A 21,764-nucleotide genomic window follows, 5' to 3' on the forward strand; every position below is an offset into this window, starting at 1 on the left:
TTAGTTGCACTTTAGGGCATTTGTGTTATTATTTATGGTAACTTAGAAAATGGGAGGTATTAAAGGACCTATGAAGATACTGTAAATCAGTTTAAAAGTGTATAAGCTGGCATATTTTTCAATTTGTTTGCAAGGCTGCCTTAATGATTGGCATGAGAACAGTGGTTACTCTCATAAGGCATTAAATATATAGCTCTAAATGATTTTTACAAGTAAAAATAAAATTTTGTAGTCATTTAGTTTAGTTCAACAAATATTTATTGAGGATATAATGAGTAATCAAAGGTTGTCCCAGTACTCAAGGCGATGTTTGTCAGGTAGCAGAAACAATTACAAGTCGATGGAAAATGCTGGGATCGAAGTACACACAAAGAGCTATGGAAGCCCTGTAGGGACTGGGGAGTAAGGAGGGATGTCAAGAAGGCTGCTATGCAGAAGAAGCAATGTTTTGACTGAGGCTTGAAAGTTTCAATGTAATGTGGGAGGAAGAGCAAATGGAACAGTGTGTGAAAAGACATAGAGGCATGAGAGCACATGGTGTTTTTAGAGACCAAGGTGGACCTCAGGATGAGCGTAAGGCAGTAAGAAATGAGATGGGAAGGGGTCAAATCATGACTGGCTTGCTTGTTTGATCATTTTCCTATGAGTGACAGTGCTGACGGATTCAAATTTAAGGAGTACAAGATCGTATTTTTAAAATGCCCTTATCAGTATTTATAATTGAACAAGGATAGACAATAGCTGGGTAAGAAAGACTAGAGGCAGAATTCTCAGCCAGGGATCATGGAATGTGAATATCCTTTTGCTGACACAAGGAACAAATGTTGGCTCCAAACATTAATTACTTTATACCAGTATTAGCTGTTCATTCAATTTTTTAACTTCTTTAGAGCAATTTTATTTATAATCTATTTTTTCCCAATTACCCATTACATATAGAAATATTATCATGCCTGTCACTGATGAAACATATTAAGAAAAGTGAAAAATACATATTCTTTAAAGTGCCTCCCTTTTAAGGATTTTGTATCAACAAAGCACTGATTGTGGAATTCGTGTATAGTCTTCAGAAGTCACAGTATATAAGCTCCGACTATCAATAGCAGCTTAACAGGCTCTATAAAACAAAGCATTACCAAGTATAGGTAAAATTATACATATTTGAAACTTATATCATTATTTTCCTACCAATGAGTGATTCATCATAATTTTCATTATGCCTTCAAAATTATCCCTGAGAGAGGCCAGAAACCCATTCTGCTGATGAAGAAACTGAGGTAAAGATTTCTCTTTGGTCTTAGTGTAAGAGCCTGGAATATGTCAGAGAGATTATTGCTTTTGACCTTATCAAGTTTCTTGATCCCTCCTTACACCCTTAAGTTTTAATGTTTCTCTTCGAAGTCTAAAAGTGAGGCGTATTTGAGATTTGTTCTGTTTATTGCAAGTATATTGCATGATACGCACAAAGTGCTCAAAGTGCGTGGTACCACAAGAAGCTAAAGCCAGGAGCTGTCTCTCTGACTGTTCAGTTTAGAAGAAAAGATAGGTAAAATTGGTTCTCAGTGAAGCACTGATTGTGGAATTCATTTATAGTCTTCAGAAGTCATGGTATATGATATGTGCATTCATAGATTTTTTTTTTGTTTAAATCACAGTCACCTGTCTGAAGCATCTTCACTGGATTCTTCTTGTATAAGAAGTTCATAGCTTCCCTCATTCCAGCTGGTACACTTGACAACACTATAAAAGGAAACAAGACATTTTAAAGTTGAGATTAAGACAATACATAAATAAGTAATCTGTTTTCCAACTTTTTTTCCCAGTTACATAGCTTTTAATAAATTATGCAGATTATTAGGAGGAGTATCCTGGCATTTTGAATCCAGCTGACTCATGCATGGTGTTCTTAAAATAATTTTAAAACTGCATGATTTTTTTTCTCTTCTAGACCCCTAAGATATCCCATCTGTCCCATTGTTAACTCTGTGTAGTCCACATAAACTAGTTATAACTAAAGCTATTACTGAAGTTCCTGTTCAATAGCTATAGCTGAAGCTCAGAAGCTTGGACATTTGGAGGTAAGACAGTACGTAATTTTGATTTTTAAAATATTGAGCAGTGTAGGGTTAAAAAAAAACTCAGAAGCCCATCTACTTTACCTTATTATTAAAAGGACAACTGCCTTTTATCTATCTGTTATAACAGAATTTATAAACATGTGAAGACTAAAATCAGAATTACCTATTATTCTACTCACCATGTATGCAATTCTTTTCTTTAATTTAAGTGTTATTTTCCTACTGTTTAAAAAAATCTGTTTTTTTTTTTGTAAAGATGGGGGTCTCACTATGTTGCCCAGATTGGTCTTGAACTCCTGGCCTCAAGCAGTCCTCCTGCCTCAACCTCCCAAAGTGCTGGGATTATAGGTGTGAGCCACGGTACCTGCTACAATTCTTGTTAGTTAAGTCATTTTTCATGAAATGGCTGTACCATCATTTACTTAAACATTCTCCCACTGTTGGACAGTTTGGTCACTTAAAATTTTTTTGCTGTAATTAACGTTTTTATATATCAATTTTTGACAAAATTACTCATTATTTGTTTAGAGTATGTTTCTAAAAGGAATTGCTGGATCAATCACTATGAACTTTGAAAAAAGAGCTTTTGATATATTCATGAATTGCTTTATGATACAGCTGAATAGCACTATTATCAACAATGTGTAAGATCAGTTGTCTCATGTGCTTACCAGCACAGCATGTATTGGTAATTTTGTTAATTCGATAGGTGAATAGTCCCTTTTTAAAAAAGATAACTAGTATAAATAACTTTTCATCAAAATTAGAGGAACTGCAAATACTGTTGTTCTCTGACACAGATCTAGGTATCAGAATTCAATAGAAACAATAAGTACTGAGCTCCTATTATAAGACATGAGCCAGCCCTTTAGGGAGTTTGCCATCTTGGCAGGATGCTTAACACCTGTGCTTATAGGAACTTTCCTCCCTAACTCAGAGCCTTACCCCAAAGTGCTTAGGAGAAAGCAGAGAAGGCCTGGCTTCTTGTGGCCCCATTGCCTTGATTCCCGTCACTGTGCTATGCTATCAGCCACGTGAAATGCACAGAGCTCAGCAGAAACAGATTAATGAGCTCTTCATTAATGTGTCAAATAAATTTGCTTGGACGTTTCAGCAATCATTCATCTAGTTGGCTCACATTTTTTGTTAAATAGAAAGCAAAAAGAAGGCATAAATATTGCTTTTATATTTATGCTTCTGATCTATCCATTATATGTACTATTCATAAATGGAATTTTGTGCTTCTTTAATTTGAATATTTAAATTTAAAAACATTTAAACATTAAAGTTTAAACAAGTCATTAAAACAAGACAAAGTCATTAAACAAGCCAACTCTGGAAAGAGAACTCAATAGTCAGCACATCCTATCTGCTTTTGTCATTTATACAAGAATCCATGTGAAAGTCAATCTCATTACAGCAATCTTTGACCATCAGGGGATATTGTACTCTGGGAAATCATAGTTTAAAGGTATACATCTCTAATTTTAGATGCTAATTTAATCAATGGTTTAAAGGTGGGGAGTTATAACGAACACAATCTTTCTTTTAGTTTTTCACCCATGTCACTCTCTTTTTCTTCCTAAGTCTCCCCAAATTATTGACAGATGCTTTCACGTATTTTTATTTATTTTAATGAGATGGGGGTCTTGCTATGTTGTCCAGGCTGGTCTCAAACACCTGGGCTCAAAATCATCTTCCCGTCTGTCTCCTGACTAGCTGAGACTTCAGACATACACCACCATGACCGGCTCTCTTTTTTTTAATTAAAAAAATTTATTTTATTAAAATATGAAACACTTCATGAATTTTCCTGTCATCCTTGCACAGGGAGCATGCCAATCTTCACTGTGTCATTCCAATTTTGTATATATGCTGCTGAAGCGAGTATTTCATGTCTAAAAGTTCTTGAGAAAAGCACATTCTGAGGCAAAATTTCAACAGATCTATGTAATTTACTGGTGAGGTTAGGGAATTCACTTAATCCATATACCCTCTGATAAAATGATTAAAAATAATGACATACCATAGACTGATGGCTGGAAGTAGTAACAGACCAGCAGACAGCAGGAAAGTGAAGCCAGGGTACCAAGCAACAGTGGCTGAGTAAATTCCATTAAAAGTAGAAACTGCAGTGACTCCTCCAAGTGTTTCTAAGAAAGCAATACAAGCAAACAGGGTACCTGTTTGGAGTAGGGATAGAGAGAGAGGAAAAAAAAGGCAGAATTACAAAACAACAAACACAAACTAATGGAGACAACTGTTACTCATTGAAAACAGTAAACATGAGGGCACTGCTGAGTGAATGAAATGAAAGTTATTCCCTCAAAGTCCCTGAGAAGTCAGCAGCCCATTCTGCAGCTGAGGAAATTAAGGGAAAGGTTCTCCTTGGACCTGATGTGAGAGATGTTGGAAACTCCAAATAGCTGAGTTCCAGTGTCCACAGGGCAAAGCTAAAAAGACAGTACAGCTGACTCTTTTGATAACTGCATGTCTCTCCTCTCTGCCACAGCCCCAGGCAAAGCCACACCTACCCCTGCTCTTCAGGATGCTGTCTCCCACCCTGCATCCCCATGCTAATCTGTGACACCTGAAAGCACAGGATGGCTCCTAACAAGCAATGCTTCCTGCAAGAGCCTTTTGAAAGGTAAAGAAAACCTTCTTATCTGTTCCTCAGTCTGGCAAGTGACAGCTGCAGACAAAGAGAGGAGATTCTTATACATTCTGCAACTGGAATTTTATCCCTCTTCAAAGTCACCAAAAAATCCCATCGCTACTAGATTCTGCATGTTTGACTCATCAAATTAACCATCTTGTGCTCTAGTGAAGGTTTATGCCACAGTTTAACGTTAAGTGATTCTTTAAAACATATGTTTCCACCTTATTGCTTGCAACTGCCTCTGCCCTAAGGTGCCTTACAAGATGAAGAGTGGGGATTCTGCTATGGTCACACTTGCTATACACCAAAGTTGGTCAAGGGTAGGCCACTCAGCATTGTTCATGAAGTCTGCATGGTCAGTGCAAGCTCACAATCAGAGAGAAACAGACAGTATTCTACCTATGTTTAGTTTTGTCTGGAATCCAAGACCATGTCAACTGAAGAGTTAAACTTCCAAAAGACAGGCTGGCCATCTTCATGTGCTTTTCTTCCTCTTTGTCAAATTGCTCATCATCAGATATAAAATTTCATGACCATTTTCAGTCAGATTGACCTGGCTTTCTTGGTCTCAGTTCCTATATATGTAGCTTCTGCTTTCTGCAGATTTTGTCAACAAGCCACTATGCTTGTTCCCTACTTTGCCAAGTTTACTTTTCCATGAAAAACTGCAATGCATTTTTCTTACTGACAATACAAATCATATAAATAATTGTGTTTGCTTGGACTGATAGGAAGGAAATGGCCAAGCTTGAGGGTTATCTTTCAAAGTTAGATATGGCTTATGTGTATATTCTAATTTTCCCCATGGTCTTCATCTTTTAGACTGTGTATTGATTTTTATCTATTTAAACTTTTTCATTTTATTGTACATATTCTCATCTATTGCTTCAAATTATTCATTGAATGATAGGACATACATTCATAAAACATACGTCTATCTCTGCAAAATATCGTGTGCTCACTTATGTGTCTTCTTTTGACTAAAATGAAAGCTTTGTCGATCTGCCTTGTACATCTGCCTTGCTCACAGCTGTATCCCTAGGGCTCAGCTGTCCGGGTGCATGGCAGACATTTAATAAATATTTGTCAAATGAATGAATCAAAGCTTAATTCAGGATCCCATTTACCAGTCATCAAGTAGCGTGCAGACTTACTGCCTCCATGATTTATGATAATACATTAAGTCAGTTTAATTGGAAGGATGTTCTTCTACTTGTCTAACTACATTATTTTCTTTTATTTCTGATCTCTTTCTGCAGCCAGGAATAGTGCTATGGAAAACAGACTGCACAGTACTAGTTCTATTATGTAAGAGTTTTAATCTATTCTTGATGGGAAATAGGTCAGACACTGCACCATCTGTTCTGATGGAACCATACTATTATGAAGTAGCTTTAGCTTATTGCCCAACTTCTATGAGCAGTTCAACTTGTTTAATAGTTGCCAGAGATAAAACAGGATTAAAGGCTAAGTACAACTGAGTTCATCTTCTAAATTCTGTTTTTTTTTAATGCAATAGACCTCAAAAATCAAGTCTGTTTTACTGTCTCCCAATTTATAATAACAAGGAGTATATGGGTGATGCCCAGGTAAAATAGTCCAAGGCAGCTTCAGCTATGAGTTCACAGTGGTGCAGAGCACAGAGATTTCAAAATAATTACCAGAATTCCACTTTCTTACCTTTCTTATTTAAGATAATAGAAATAATGAGAGCCACCTGAAAACTTCAGCAGTATTTCCCCACTCCTCTGATTATTTAAAGTGCCTAATATTTTCACAAAGTGGCCAATTTAAATAATAATGAAGGATGCGAATACATTTAGTTATACAAATGTTGACATCATCCAGAAGATTGTTTAGTTTGCAGTTAAGAACAAAGTAAGTATCCTAGAATAATGAAGTCACAATTCACAGTTACCGTAATTCAAAATAAGAAATGTCAAAATGTAAACATTTTAAAATATTACTATATTTAAGAGTATGATATGACTTTTTTATTTTTATTTTTATTTTTCGTAGAGATAGAGCCTCCCTCTGCTGCCCACACTGCTTTTGAACTCCTGGTCTCAAGTGATCCTCCCACCTCGGCCTCCCAAAGTGCTGGGATTACAGATGTGAGCCACTGCACCTGGCGGAGATGACTTTTTAAAAGCCTTTATAAGGATATGAACAGACACTTCTGAAAAGAAGACATTTATGCAGCCAACAGACACATGAAAAAATGCTCATCATCACTGGCCATCAGAGAAATGCAAATCAAAACCACACTGAGATACCATCTCACACCAGTTAGAATGGTGACCATTAAAAAGTTAGGAAAAAACAGGTGCTAGAGAGGATGTGGAGAAATAGGAACACTTTTACACTGTTGGTGGGACTGTAAACTAGTTCAACCATTGTGGAAGACAGTGTGGTGATTCCTCAAGGATCTAGAACTAGAAATACCATTTGACCCAGCAATCCCATTACTGGGTATATACCCAAAGGATTATAAAACATGCTGCTATAAAGGCACATGCACACGTATGTTTACTGTGGCACTGTTCACAATAGCAAAGACTTGGAACCAACCCAAATGTCCATCAATGATAGACTGGATTAAGAAAATGTGGCACATATACACCATGGAATACTATGCAGCCATACAAAAGGATGAGTTCATGTCCTTTGTAGGGACATGGATGAAGCTGGAAACCATCATTCTCAGCAAACCATCGCAAGAGCAAAAAAGCAAACACCACATGTTCTCACTCACAGGTGGGAATTGAACAATGAGAACACATGGACACAGGAAGGGGAACATCACACATGGGGCCTGTCATAGGGTGGGAGGAGGGGGGAGGGAAAGCATTAGGAGATATACCTAATGCTAAATGATGAGTTAATGGGTGCGGCACACCAACATGGCACATGTATACATATGTAACAAACCTGCACGGTGTGCACATGTACACTAGAACTTAAAGTATAATAAAAAAATTTTTAAAAAGCCTTTATAAACTAAACCAAATATAAACAAAAATAAACTATACATCTTGACAGCTCTATTTTAGCTCTAAGTCAAAGCAGGTAAATTTTTTTTCCCAATAGCTTTATTGGGATATAATTAACATCCCACAAACCTCACCCTTTTAAAGTCTGCAATTCAGTGGTTCTTAGTATGTTGCAGATTTGTGCAACCATCACCACTATCTGTGGAACATTTTTATCACCCTGAAAAGAAACTGTATACCCATAAGTAGTCATTCCCCTTCCCCAGCCCCAGTCAAGCCCTAATCGAATTTCTGTCTCTATGGATTTGCCTATTCTGCACATTTCATGTAAACAGAATCATATTTAAATGACAATATGTGGCCTTTTGTGACTAGCTTCTTAAATTTGGCATAATCATTTCATAGTTCATCCATGTTATGGCATGTAACAGAACGATATTTCTTTTTATTGCAGAAGAGCAGTTTGCTGGATGGATAAACCACATTTTGTTTATCCATTTGTCAGTTTATGAACATTTGCATAGGTTTCACTTTTTGGCTATTATGAATAATGCTGCCATGAACAAGACTTTATGTGGACATATGCTTTCACTTCTCATGGTATGTAAGTAGGGGAGGGATTGCTGAGTCATAAGGCAACTAACTTTCTGAGGAACTGTCAAACTGCTTTGTACAGCTGCTGCACCATTTTATGTTCCCACTCGCAGTGTATGAGGGCTCCAATTTCTCCACATCCTCATCAACACTTGCTATGGCCTATTTTATTTTGGCCACCCCAGCCCACTCTGTGGTTTTGCTTTGCATTTCCCTGATGGCTAATGATATCCAGCATTTTCATGCACATATTGGTCACTTGTATATCTTCTATTCAAATCCTTTGCCCATTTTTAAATTGAGTTGTCTTTTTGTTGTTGAATTTTAAGAGTTCTTAAATATGCTGGATACGAGTTCCTGCTCAGACAAATATAATTTGCAGATATCTTCTCCCATTCTGTGGGTTGTCGGTTGTCATTTCACTTTCTTTCTTTTTCTTTTTTCTTTTTTTTTTTTTTTTTTTTTGTATTTTTAGTAGAGATGGGGTTTCACCATGTTGGTCAGGCTGGTCTCGAACTCCTGACCTCGGGTCATCCAACCGCTTTGGCCTCCCAAAGTGCTGGGATTGCACATGTGAGCCACTGCGCCTGGCCTCACTTTCTTGATGTTGTCCTTTGAAACATAAAAATTTTTCAAAGGACAAACTTTGAATGAAGTTTTCGGATGAAGTCTAATCTATCAATTTTTCCTTTGTTCTTGTGCTTTTGGTGTCATATCTAAGAAACTATTGCATAATCCAAAGAAGCAGATAGATTTTTACATAGTTTATATAAATTTTTCCATTTGTTATTGGTTTTCAAAGCAATCATCATCACATCATCTATAAACAGATGTGTGAATATATAGCTACATCTTATGAGTGAAAAATAAGAGGCCGGGTGCGGTGGGTCACGCCTATAATCCCAGCACTTTGGGAGGCTGAGGCGGGCTGATTACCTGAGGTCAGGAGTTTGAGACCAGCCTGGCCAACATGGTGAAACCCTGTCTCTGCTAAAAACACAAAAATTAGCCAGGCATGGTGGCAGGAGCCTGTAATTCCAGCTACTTGGGAGGCTGAGGCAGGAGAATTGCTTGAACCCAGGAGGCAGAGGTTGCAGTGAGCCGAGATCACACCATTGCACTCCAGCCTGGGCAGCAAGAGTGAAACTCCGTCTCAAAAAAAAAAAAAAGAGAGAGAAAGTAAAAGAAGAAATATATTTTTAATTTATTGAATTATGTAGCCTTCTCCAGTATTGACTAAACTGGTAAAAATACAACAGCATAATTATGAATTATTCATAAATCAAATAAGTACATTCACAGCACCGGGCTAAGATATGACATTAAAGAAAGTGCCAATGTCTAATAAGATTCATATGATACAAAAGGGAAGGAGGACAAGCCCATATGCCTGATATCTAACTAGTAACTAGTTCTCACTGGAAATTTAATTTTTGTCTTTGCTGCATCCTGGTTATTCTCTGCCTGCCCCTTCAACTGTTTGACTTTGTGTACCCTGCTCTGTGCTTTGGAGGCTGACCCCACAAATTATATGACTTGGACTTTCTTGCTGGCCCGAGTTCCTGCTGCACTTGGTTAAAAGGATGATGGGGGAGAAAGGTTATGGTGTTTCTTCTCTGCTTCCTATCTGGGGCATCTCTCTGGCTGCCTCGACAATGCCCACTCTCTATAATGGCCTTCATGAAAGTTTCTTGATTGAACCAGCTGAGTGGGGCCCCGTTTTCTGCCAGGACTCTGAGTCAGGCCCAGCTGTGACATTTGTAGGGGCCAGTGTAAGAACATTATCAGAGGCCTATATATTATATTCTTAGGATTTAAAAGTGGTCAGTTATTTGAAATCTGGCCAACAAACTGTTAACTAAAATATATTATGCCTTCCTACTGTGAAAAATATCCCTTTGTAACGAATGATCTAGGAGACCCGCACACACTTAGGATTCTCAGACGTTTTCAGAATTCCACGTAGGAACAGGGTAGCCCAGGGTGAACTGGCCCTCAGCCCTTGGTGCCCAGCTGGAGCCCACCCCCATTCTGCTCTACCCCTTGCACCACCCTGCTCAGAAACGGTCATTACAGGGTGTGGAACAGCCCCACCCTGTGATTCCAAAGTCCAGCCACACCCTTTAGAAGGAGTCGCCCCTTGGCTCCTTCCTTGGTCTACAGGTGAGCACACTGGGCACAGTCCACCCTCAGGAGAAGGTGGCTGAGGAAGAGGATCATCCAGGCCCTTACTGGACATGAGCCCAGAACTGGGCTGGGAATTGCAGGGACCCAGGTGGGCAGAGTTCAGTCTAGAAGGAAGGAGACGTGGTGAGCTCCCAGTGGGCATCTCCCACTTGGCCCTGAGAGCTCCTTTCTTCTTAGGGCGGGGCACGGCCCAGAGCCGAGGGAGCTCTCTAAAGTACAAGGCCCTAGGCAGGGGCTCCCTTGCAAGAGTGTAAGCCTTTTCCTCACAGAGCTTACCACTTTATTCAAAAGGAGATCCGTGCATAAAAAGGGCTGTAGAATATTCTGAATCATTAAACATTGACTGTACACAGATTTGAGTTTGTAAAGATGGTAGATTCATATTTCTTAAGCAAATTAAACTCACCTTGTTCAGTCGAACGAACCACTTTTGACAACATGGACCGTAGAACAGAGAATGGCACAATAGCGAAAAGGAACGGCACCCTGGCTGTGAGAGAAAGGATTCAAAATCACTGGCTCATTCTGAAAGCTAATGGCCAATTTAAAATAGGAAACACTTTCACTCTGTCTAAGTATTTCCTTTTCTACAAGCATCCTAACTCATTGTATCTAAAAATTGAATTAATTAATTGTAGAACTCTGTTTGATGAATTAAAGTAGACTATGGACAGGTCAGTTTAAGGTTACTTTACTCTAGAATTCTTATTCCAGCACAGAGAACAAGAGTTCATGTAATTTTTAGGTCTAGATCTATTTATATAATCTGCCGATTAAGACTGATCTGCTGGCTGGGTGCAGTGGCTCACACCTGTAATCCCAGCACTTTGGGAGGCCGAGGAGGGCAGATCACCTGAGTTTGGGAGTTCGAGACCAGCCTGACCAACATGGAGAAATCCTGTCTTTACTAAAAATCAAAATTAGCCAGGCGTGGTGGCACACGCCTGTAATCCCAGCTACTTGGGAGGCTGAGGCAGGAGAATCACTTGAACCCGGGAGGTGGAGGTTGCAGTGAGCCCAGATCATGCCACTGCACTCCAGCCTGGCGACAGAGTGAGACTCCATCTCAAAGAAAAAAAAAAAAAACTGATCTGCTTATTTTCCTAATTATATATTAACCTCTTATTTAGCAAATCGTGACTGCTAATTCATTTTTGTTTGTGCTTTTTTCAGACTTGGCACTCTTAGTGTTAGCATGCCTTTATTATATTGATTTATTCATTGGTAAACTGGTTCTTTATCATCTTGCCTGTTCATCTTTGTGGCAGAATAACTTCATAAACACAAATTACCTCTGGTCCTCAGTTATGACCCTTAATAGTCAGTAGTTTTCATTACATCATAAAATAGTAAAATATGACATTAGCAGACCACTTTACAATTCTCAAAGTGTTTTCACATAGATTAACTTACCTGACCTTGGCAGCTCTTAGGGAGACAGGGAGAAAAACTGGCCATTATTGAATAGTAGGGATTGTGCTAAGCGAGTGCTTGACAGCTACCTAACGTTCACTGTAATCCTCTAAATTAGGTAGTACCACGCCCATTTTACAGATGAGAAAATGAGGGCTGAGAGTAGTTCAGTAACTTGCCCAAGATCATCTAGTACTATAGATGGAAGTTAGGCCCAATTCTATTTGGTCACACTGCTTCCCTGCAAGATAGTAAGGGGTTAACACTTTTATTAGAGAAAAGAGTAAATTGGACCTTTCCCAGAGTCTCATTTTATAGTTCTGTAGCCTTTTCCAATGCAGTATCTCATTTGAATCCTGCAAAAACAGTTATAAGGTAGGTAGTTAAGGAAGCAGTCTAATTTGCCAACCAGCAATTCATCAAAAATCAATTTATGAAATGGCCAATTTGCTGAAAGATCAATTTGCAAAACCTGTCTTTAAAAAATTTCTTGAATATATTAAATTGATATAGTTTTTTTCTTATAAGTATTTTTAGTATACTTTATATCATTGTCCTAAATATTTTTATGGAAAGTAGTCTTATTAGCAGCATTTTAAGAAATCTTCACTTTAATGAAAGCTATATTGAAGAACTGATTCATAAGAAGAATGTTCCTCAAAACAATTTTGAGGCAAATATACACATTTGGGAAATTGTGGTTATTCAGTGGATTAAATTTTTAAAGCGAATTTGGCTTTCGGCTTATTGACTCCTGGCAAACTAGTTATTACCCTTTAATTGAACTAGAATGGCTTAAATAGAGGGCTTTAGATTAAAGTTTCTCCCCCAGTAGACTAAATTCATTTTATATGAATATCAAATACATAGTTAGTTCTAAAGCTACACTTGGAACTCACCTAAAAACATCATCAGTGTTGTACTGGCAAACGCGGTCATAGCCATTCCTGTCATCGTGGTAAAAATCCCAATGAAGGCCATATGAATATCTTCCATACAATAAGAAAAAAGCCATATTCCTAGGAAACTAGTCAAAAAAGAGGCACTACCCAAAGCTGATCCATAACCTATAAAAACTTCATTCCAGCAGAGTGGTGAATCCAATTCATAAAGGATAAAAATTGGGGCAATGCCAATTACCACAAAAAAATAAGTGATTACTGTAAAAAGTAACAAACAGAGCAAAAATCGTCTCTTACCAGAAGCATTCTTAAAAAGCATGTAAGTTCGGTAAAATAGGTTTTTGAAGCCTTCACTACATGACATAGTAACATTCTGAGATGAACACTCTTTCACTGGATCTCCGAGAAAAAATAAAATATAGATCAAATTAACAGCAAGAGACGTAGCAATAATTAGAAACGACCACCCAAAACCTAGCTCTCTAATAAAATAGCCAGATGACAGTCCTGTTAGTCCAGTAACAAGTCCAAGTAGAAAGTCAATGACAGCTATTCGAATTGTTTTTTGTTTGTGTTCTTTACACTGATCAACTATATAGGCAAAGCAAGCTCCCCAAAATGTGGTATAATTGCCACAAAATGCACCAATGAAGGTAGATGCAATCAAAAGCTGGAATGGAAAGGCAAAATAGCAAAGCAAACAGAGCCAAACGCTGGTTGCAAGAGCACCAACGGAAGACAAAATCATAGGGAATTTTCGTCCGTAGTGATCACTAATAGACAAAAGTATGAATGTAGACACTAGACCAGGAATTAATCCACTTATGTCCATCTGCAGATTAAAACGTGACACTTTTTTCTGAACTTCCTGCAAAGAAATATAAAGAAGACAATGTGTTTACAGTAGTTAACACAACGTGTATAAAAATATCATGGTGCATATGCTTTTTTCCCTGTGGCCAGTAGGTTATGGGTGGGGAATCTCTGGTGGATGGGCAGGACTAATAGAGCTTACATTTTCATACAGTTTATAAAGCAATACAGACTGAGTATCCCTTATCTGAAATGCTTGAGACCAGAAGTATTTCAGATTTTGGATTTTTTCAGACTTTGGGATATTTGCATGTATATAATGAGAGATACCTTGTGGATGGGACTCACATTTAAACACAAAATTCATTTATGTTTCATATATACCTCATACATATAGCCTGAAGGTAATTTTATACAATATTTTAAACAAATTTGTGCATAAAACAGTTGCCATTGAGTACTTGTGTGTGGAATTTTACACTTGTGGTTAAGTGTGGTGATCAAAAAGTTTCAGATTTTGGTCGGGCGTGGTGGCTCATGCCTGTAATCCTCATATTTTGGGAGGCCGAGGCAGGAGGATCACTTGAGGTCAGGAGTTTGAGACCAGCTTGGCCAACATGGTAAAACTCTGTCTCTACCAAAAAATACAAAAAAAAAAAAAAAAAAATTAGCCTTTATTTAGGGAGAGCTTGGCTGTTGCCCTTATTTTTTTTTTTTTTTACCTATGTCTTCACAGATAGATTAGTGAGAAACATATTCCTTTATTTACTAAATAAAAGAATTTAAAATAAGATAAAATTGAAAGAGGAGCCTTACACTGTCTACAGATGGTAGCATACCGTGGCTGAGTGTGGTGGCTTACGCTTATAATCCCAGCACTGTGGGAGGCCGAGGTGGGAGCATCACTTGTGCCCAGGAATTTGAGACCAGCCTGGGCAACATAGCGAGACCCTGTCTCTAAAAATAAATTAAAAAAAATTAGGCCAGGCACGGTGGCTCACGCCTGTAATCCTAGCACTTTGGGAGGCCAAGGTGGGCGGATCACTTGAGGTCAGGAGTTTGAGACCAGCCTGGCCAACATGGCAAAACCCTGTCTCTACTAAAAATACAAAAATTAGCCGGGCGTGGTGGCGTATGCCTGTAGTCTCCGCTACTTGGGAGGCTGAGGCAGAAGAATTGCTTGAACCTGGGAGGCAGAGGTTGCAATGAGCTGAGATTGTGCCATTGCACTCCAGCCTGGGCGACACAGTGAGACTCCATCTCAAATAAATAAAAATAAAAAGTAAATAAAGGTGGTAGTATGTCATGACCTGAGGAGTAAGATAAACTCAACTTCCAAGGACCAAAATGACAATGACAGATGACATACACACACAGATTGGAAGATGTGTCAATCATTACACTAGTTACTTGATGGAAGGAATTTTGCATGATCTTAAAACATTTTTTGCTTGCCATTTCTCTGTATTTTCCAAAGTCAATATAAAAAGTGTGTGCCATTTGTATACTGGGAAATGCTAAGCTGATTTAAAAAACAGATTTAAACCGTTTTTAGTCATTGAATGAATCACTGAAGGTGATGGTGGTGCCTCCTGGGAAACAAAAATGTTCCTTTGTCCTAAGGAGCAAACAGAGAATAGGCCACCACTCCAGCGTGGGTGGCAGGTGAGGGTAGGGGTGGTTTCTGGTTCCCAGAGGTCTAAGAGCACCAACTTTAAGGGAAGGGATCTAGAGTAGTAGGTTCTCTTGAATATTAATCCAATTAAGAAACAATACATGAAAAAGTCAATTTGAAAATTCGGCAAAAATCTTTGACATGAGACCACTGCTGTGGGCAGTAGGGGGCTCTCAGCAGCTGGGCCAGGCTGGAGGTGGGCCAACACTTGCCCCCTGTACGGTTGCAGAAGCTACCAAGCTGGCTGGACCAAGGCCCGTCTTCCCTCAGTCCAAGAGGGCAAGAGCAGCAGACTTTCCCAGACATTCTTGTCCTCTCCTCCCTGGTCCCTCCCACTGCAACCAGGGGGCCTGCTCCTACAGGTCAGCCAAAAGAAAGCACAGAATCAAATACAGAAATTGATGAGCCTGTAAGGAGAAATTTGTTAAAGGATACAAAATTACAGCTAGACAGGAGGAATAAGTTCTGGTGTTCTGTAGCACCACAGGGTGACTACAGTTAACAGTAATATGTTATATAGTTTCAAATAGCAAGAAGGAGGGTATTGAATGTTCCCAAGGCAAAGAAATGAGAGATGTCTGAGTTGATGGATATGCTAATTAGCCTGATCTGATCACTATACATTGTATGTATCAAAACACCACTGTATACTCCATGAATATGTACAATGATTATCTGTCAATTAAAAAAATAAAATAAGGCCGGGCACGGTGGCTCACGCCTGTAATCCCAACACTTTGAGAGGACCAGACAGGAGGCTCACTTGAGGTCACGAGTTCAAGGCAAGCCTGGGAAACAGAGCAAGACCCTGTCTCTACAAAAAAAAAAAAAAAAAAAATCAAAAATTAGCTGAGTATAGTGGCACGTGCCTGTAGTCCCAGCTACTCAGGAGGCTGAGGTGAGAGGATCCCTTGAGCCTAGGAGTTCAAAGTTGCAGCGAGCTATTACCACGCCACTCCACTCCAGCGTGGGCCGCAGAATGAGACCCTGTCTCAAAAAGTACCATACATGCATAAATACATAATAAACAAAATAAAATAAAAAACACTTCAGGTGATTCCCATGTCCAGTCAAGGTTAAAAAACACTGTGTTAGAGGTTCCAGGATGGGATTCAAGTATGTATATTAACAAACGTCTCCAGAGCCGAAATCTGAAGAGCATCCCTGCTCTAGGACCCCAACTTTGAAACTAAGAGGATTTGTTAAACTCTATTCTGTTTATGTGTGTTTTTCTCAACCTAGAGAGACTCTGGGCGTCTCGGGTTCAGAGCCGTTTTGCTTATCCTTGTCACCACAGGATAATGTGTGATAAACATTTGTTTAATGCATGAATAAACACTTAAAAAAAGAAACTATGAGCCGATCGAAGCTTCTCACTCCCGGGAATGACATAGGAGACATTCTTGAAGGGAGATAAGACCGCTGGGTGAGACTCAGGGCCCTTCTTTTTTTTTTTTTTTTATTATACTTTAAGTTTGAGGGTACATGTGCACATTGTGCAGGTTAGTTACATATGTATACATGTGCCATGCTGGTGCGCTGCACCCACTAACTCGTCATCTAGCATTAGGTATATCTCCCAATGCTATCCCTCCCCACTCCCCCCACCCCACCACAGTCCCCAGAGTGTGATATTCCCCTTCCTGTGTCCACGTGATCTCATTGTTCAATTCCCACCTATGAGTGAGAATATGCGGTGTTTGGTTTTTTGTTCTTGCAATAGTTTACTGAGAATGATGATTTCCAATTTCATCCATGTCCCTACAAAGGACATGAACTCATCATTTTTTATGGCTGCATAGTATTCCATGGTGTATATGTCTACCATCAGAGTGAACAGGCAACCTACAAAATGGGAGAAAGTTTTTGCAACCTACTCATCTGACAAAGGGCTAATATCCAGAATCTACAATGAATTCAAACAAATTTACAAGAAAAAAACAAACAACCCCATCAAAAAGTGGGCGAAGGACATGAACAGACACTTCTCAAAAGAAGACATTTATGCAGCCAAAAAACACATGAAAAAATGCTCATCATCACTGGCCATCAGAGAAATGCAAATCAAAACCACAATGAGATACCATCTCACACCAGTTAGAATGGCAATCATTAAAAAGTCAGGAAACAACAGGTGCTGGAGAGGATGTGGAGAAATAGGAACACTTTTACACTGTTGGTGGGACTGTAAACTAGTTCAACCATTGTGGAAGTCAGTGTGGCGATTCCTCAGGGATCTAGAACTAGAAATACCATTTGACCCAGCCATCCCATTACTGGGTATATACCCAAAGGACTATAAATCTTGCTGCTATAAAGACACATGCACACGTATGTTTATTGCGGCATTATTCACAATAGCAAAGACTTGGAACCAACCCAAATGTCCAACAATGATAGACTGGGCCCTTCTTTTTCATGACCTTACTCTACGCCAGAACCTTGATGTCTTCCAGGCTGCTCAGAAATAATCACTTCCAAGAAAACGTTTCCCATGGGAATGAGGAAATGAGTAAGATTAGGGGTTGTGCCAAATTGCCTAACCTCACCCCAGCAAGGTTCCACCTGACACCTCGGGAAGTGCTAGAACCTTGCCTCTGGGGTGGTTTGCCATTTCCTCCTTCTCAGGCTCTTCTCCCAGTCACAGAGACTCACAGAGCCAGCAGGAGGTGACTCAATTCCTTTTAATTCATTTCTTCTTTCACTGGGAAGGCAGCACCACTCCTTTACAATCACAAAATATCCTCCAGAAGAAGAGTTTAGAGTTTACAGGTGTGATTTGTTTTTGAGGCATTGTAGGAAAAAAAAAAAAATTTCCAAACCTGGATACTATCTCTTTGCATTTTGAAATGGTAGACTTTTGTCAAAAACTGCCCAAGGGACCAGGAGAATGGTGAAGTGCCTGCCTCCTGTTTTACACACAAAAAAACTGGGGGGATTGCTGGAGAGGGAGGAAGAAAGCCTCCTTAATATCTGGCTAAACATCTTTGGTGTCAATGGTGGGTACTCCCCACTCCAGATGTCCCCACACAGCTGCTCCTCAACACGTGAGAGCCAAGGCTGATTTGATACCACCACCAAATAATAAATGCTCCTCCACCCCACCCTGTGACAGACACTGGCTCACAATCTTCAGTGATGGGCCACTTTCTAGAGTCCCTGAAAGCTGGGACATGCAGAAACAGTAAAAGGATTGGGGAAGAATAGAGCAAGCGAGAGACAGAAACACCATGTTTCAGCCACCCCTGTCCACCAAGTAGCTCATTCCAGCCTGCCCTGCCCCAATTTTCAGACTTTTTTTTTTTTTTTTTTTTTTTTTTTAGGACAAAGCAAGGAGACAGCCACAGAAGAGATGACACTGTGGTGAAATTTTCCGAGAGAAAGGAGAAGAGCTAGTGTCACAGAGCAGGAGGGTGTTTTAAGAAGAAGAGGCAGATTTGAAAGGTGTCAGGAAACTTCAAATGAGGTGAGATCCCAGTAAAGGCCATTAGGTTTGGGATTTAGGACTTTGATGGCCGCCCTAGAGAGAGCAATGGATGATGAGTTCAGGGTCCTCTTTGACTCAAAAGCCCGGTACACATTCCCATTTTATTAAATACTATGCATATTGTAATTTCTTACCTCCTGGAATGCAAAAATTGGGCTGCTTTTGTTTTTTTCACACTCAGAAATATTGCTATCAGATGAAAAAGTGTAGTTGCCAGTTTCTTCCCATATTCTCCGATAAACATATTGCGTTGTCAGTGGACCGGTCAAAGTCATAGCAAATGCACTAAGGAAAATGGCAGGTTCTACAAATAAAATCTTCATATTGCCTGGGTAGGTAGCTGTATTCTATAAAAAGTGAAAACGGAGAAAGATCATCTGTCTCATCCCAGAGGCTAGATATTCAAAGATGGGTAAGTTTGAGCAACTTTGTGGAGTAAATGTTTAAACAAGTAAACTAGAGAACAGAAAAGGCAGTAAGCACTTTCTCAGAGAATAACTTTTACTTTGGAGTAGAGTACTCTGTAACAACCCGAGGCTGCCATGCTTTCCATTTTTATGAGTAGGACATTGTAGGACTCAAGCCGCCTTTGAGTCTTTGAAATCATAAACTGTCACCCATCTTGGTTAGCCAATGATCACAGTACAGTTCCCACACTGTATATTGCCAACTGATTTTTCATAAGTTCAACAATGAGGTTCCTTTTGGGAAGCGACAGTTGCACAATTGTTATTGTTATTTTGCTGCGTATTAAAAACGGACAGGGAGGGGGCGTTTTAAAAAGCAGCTCCCAATCGAAAGGGCCTTATTTTTAACTCACCCCACGATTACAGTCTTCCTGCCAGGCTGGGTACGGGTCGGGCCGTGCCAGGGGCTGTCGCCTCGGATGCCCTGCGCTCGTGCGCGCCCGGGTTCAAGGGCAGCCTCTGGACTGGGGCAACAGAGGACGCGCCGGGGACAGTAACCTCGGACCACGCGGCCGGCGCTGGGGTGGGGAGAGTACTTTCCCGTCGAACTCGACCAAATTACGCTTGTCGGGGTGTCTCAAGCGTATTGTAAAGCAAACCACGGCAAGCGCACTTCCGCGTCCCGAGTGACACCTGCAGGGTTCTCCGCGCAGCCCTCGGCTTCCCCGCGGCCCTGCGGACCTCGGCCTCAGCGCGGCGCGGCGGGGCGCGGAGCAGCTGCTCCTTCTGCGCAGTGGACAATCGGCCAATCGGCGCCTCCGTCGATCGGTCAGCGGCCCTGCCAGCGCTAGGCGGTGACTCGGCCGCAGCCAGCTGAGCATCGCTGTCCGCCGAGGAGGCGGGGTCGGCTGCCGCGGCGCTGTCACTGTTCTACCCGGCTCTCCTGCGATTGGGCCCAGCGGTCGGTGCCCCAGCGGCGATTGGTCCACCCGGACGTCACTCTCCCCTGGAGAGTGGCTAGTGGATCGTGCACCCACCCTCGGAGGCCCGGAGTGGATCCCGCGCGACCGAGCAGCCACTCAGCACCGCTGTTGAGTGGTGGGCCGCGCCGCAGGCTCAACAGCTCTGGAGTTGCAAAGCATTTCTGAATCCGAATATCCTTTCTCATAGAAACACATAAAACAACAGTTGGAAAAGTAACATGTTTGGGCTGTAGCCCCCAGCAGGATCCTGGTCGGCCCGCAGAAGAGGGGAATGGGCGCAGGTGGAGGGCATAGGAAAGAGAGTGCTCAATGCAGAGTTAGCGGAGGGTTGGAATGTGGTCGCTGGCTTTTCCTGGGGAGGGGAGGGGGGACTTGGGCAAATCGTTAAATTTTCATGAACCTCCATGTCTTTATCTGCCACGTGGGGATAATAACAGTCTTACAGGGTTGTCTAATTAAACACTCAGCATGTATACACAACACAGCCCCTGGACATAGGAGGAGTTGTCAGTGCTCTCCAACACACCCACCAGGAACAACTTGTAGTAAAAGAATTGAGCTACTACTTCTTGAAGCCAGGAGAAATGCATGCATGAGGAACCGTGGGGGCATCTCAGTAAGAAGGTGTTAGAATTTACTATGGGCTTGCGTTATGTGATTTTGGGAAGAGTTCAAGAAAGCAAGGCCTTACTCTGGATTGGTTGCTGTCAGGAAATGGCAGTAATTCTATGATTGGGTATCTTAATAAGTCTTATTTAGAAGGAGTCAAGACTAGACAGAGGCTAAAGTCATGAATGATAAGCAACAGTCACACATATTTGTCATTTTTGTGGTTTAGACAATGCCTAAATTTTGTCCGTGTTCAGACAAAATTATGATGTGGTCTTGTTTTTGTCTTGATCATGGTTACAGAATGCCCTTGTCTGACTTTGGTGTTCCGTGAAATTGTTTTCATTCGACAGAACACCATGGTCCAGAAAAGTTCTTAGCAACACCAAGGCCCAGCTGATAGTTCCAGCACCTGGATGTCAGAGCTGCTTTCTCTTCCTCAGCACTCCTTAAATGACAGTTGTGTCACTGAATGCAGAGTTAAACGTCTTAGGTTTGAGTCCTAACTGATACTTAGTAGCTGGTAACCTTGGACTTGCCACTTAATCTTACTTCCCAGCTTCTTCAAATCAGCATTTATGAAGCACTTGTTATGAGTTTCAAGCAATGGAGCATGGATATTGGAAAGAAGATAAACAAACATGAGTAAGATACAGTTTGCAAGGAAGACATAATATTTTAAGTTGCAGTACTTTGGACTAAGTACTATATTATTCTAAATGGCACTTAGAAGATGTCCTTTTTTTTTTTTTTTTTTTTTTTTTTTTAGGTGGAGCCTCGCTCTGTCACCCAGGCCGGAGTGCAGTTGCAGGATCTTGGCTCACTGCAACCTCCGCCTCCCGGGTTCAAGCAATTATCCTGCCTCAGCCTCCTGAGCAGCTGGGGTTACAAGTGTGCGCCACCATGCCCGGCTAATTTTTGTATTTTTAGTAGAGACAGGGTTTCACCATGTTGACCAGGATGA

At 40.5% G+C, this 21,764-nt stretch overlaps 1 protein-coding gene, 1 long non-coding RNA gene and 1 other non-coding gene across 3 annotated transcripts; 1 reads left to right on the forward strand and 2 right to left on the reverse strand.

The window, feature by feature from the left end:
• Positions 1-240: 240 nt before the first annotated feature.
• Positions 241-20,140, reverse strand: SLC46A3 (solute carrier family 46 member 3). Its single transcript, XM_001137492.5, has 7 exons — positions 19,622-20,140; positions 18,936-19,148; positions 12,824-13,694; positions 10,918-11,001; positions 4,105-4,261; positions 1,660-1,740; positions 241-1,117 (listed from the first exon to the last, which is right to left on the reverse strand). Exons 2-7 carry the CDS (start codon positions 19,122-19,124, stop codon positions 1,108-1,110), a joined length of 1,392 nt encoding a protein of 463 aa, XP_001137492.1. The 5' UTR covers positions 19,125-19,148; positions 19,622-20,140; the 3' UTR covers positions 241-1,107.
• LOC112205332 (U6 spliceosomal RNA) lies at positions 3,864-3,969 on the reverse strand. Its single transcript, XR_002939227.1, has one exon. It is a non-coding gene; the product is annotated as a U6 spliceosomal RNA (small nuclear RNA).
• On the forward strand, positions 4,588-8,718 carry LOC129136809 (uncharacterized). The gene is made up of 2 exons (XR_008538750.2): positions 4,588-4,725; positions 6,757-8,718. It is a non-coding gene; the product is annotated as an uncharacterized LOC129136809 (long non-coding RNA).
• Positions 20,141-21,764: the final 1,624 nt, after the last annotated feature.

The sequence above is a fragment of the Pan troglodytes genome, chromosome 14, assembly GCF_028858775.2.
Source record: "Pan troglodytes isolate AG18354 chromosome 14, NHGRI_mPanTro3-v2.0_pri, whole genome shotgun sequence".
In the NCBI taxonomy this organism is placed as follows: Eukaryota; Metazoa; Chordata; class Mammalia; order Primates; family Hominidae; genus Pan; species Pan troglodytes.

What these genes read in the sequence shown, in the direction of transcription:
- SLC46A3 (XM_001137492.5), bottom strand. Translation starts at nt 19,124, where the DNA reads ATGAAGATTTTATTTGTAGAACCTGCCATTTTCCTTAGTGCATTTGCT. An exon ending in GGTTCGTTCGACTGAACAAG is followed by an intron (nt 4,262 to 10,917) that starts GTGAGTTTAATT and finishes TACTCCAAACAG; the next exon opens with GTACCCTGTTTGCTTGTATT. An exon ending in CTTCCAGCCATCAGTCTATG is followed by an intron (nt 1,741 to 4,104) that starts GTATGTCATTAT and finishes TTCCTTTTATAG; the next exon opens with TGTTGTCAAGTGTACCAGCT.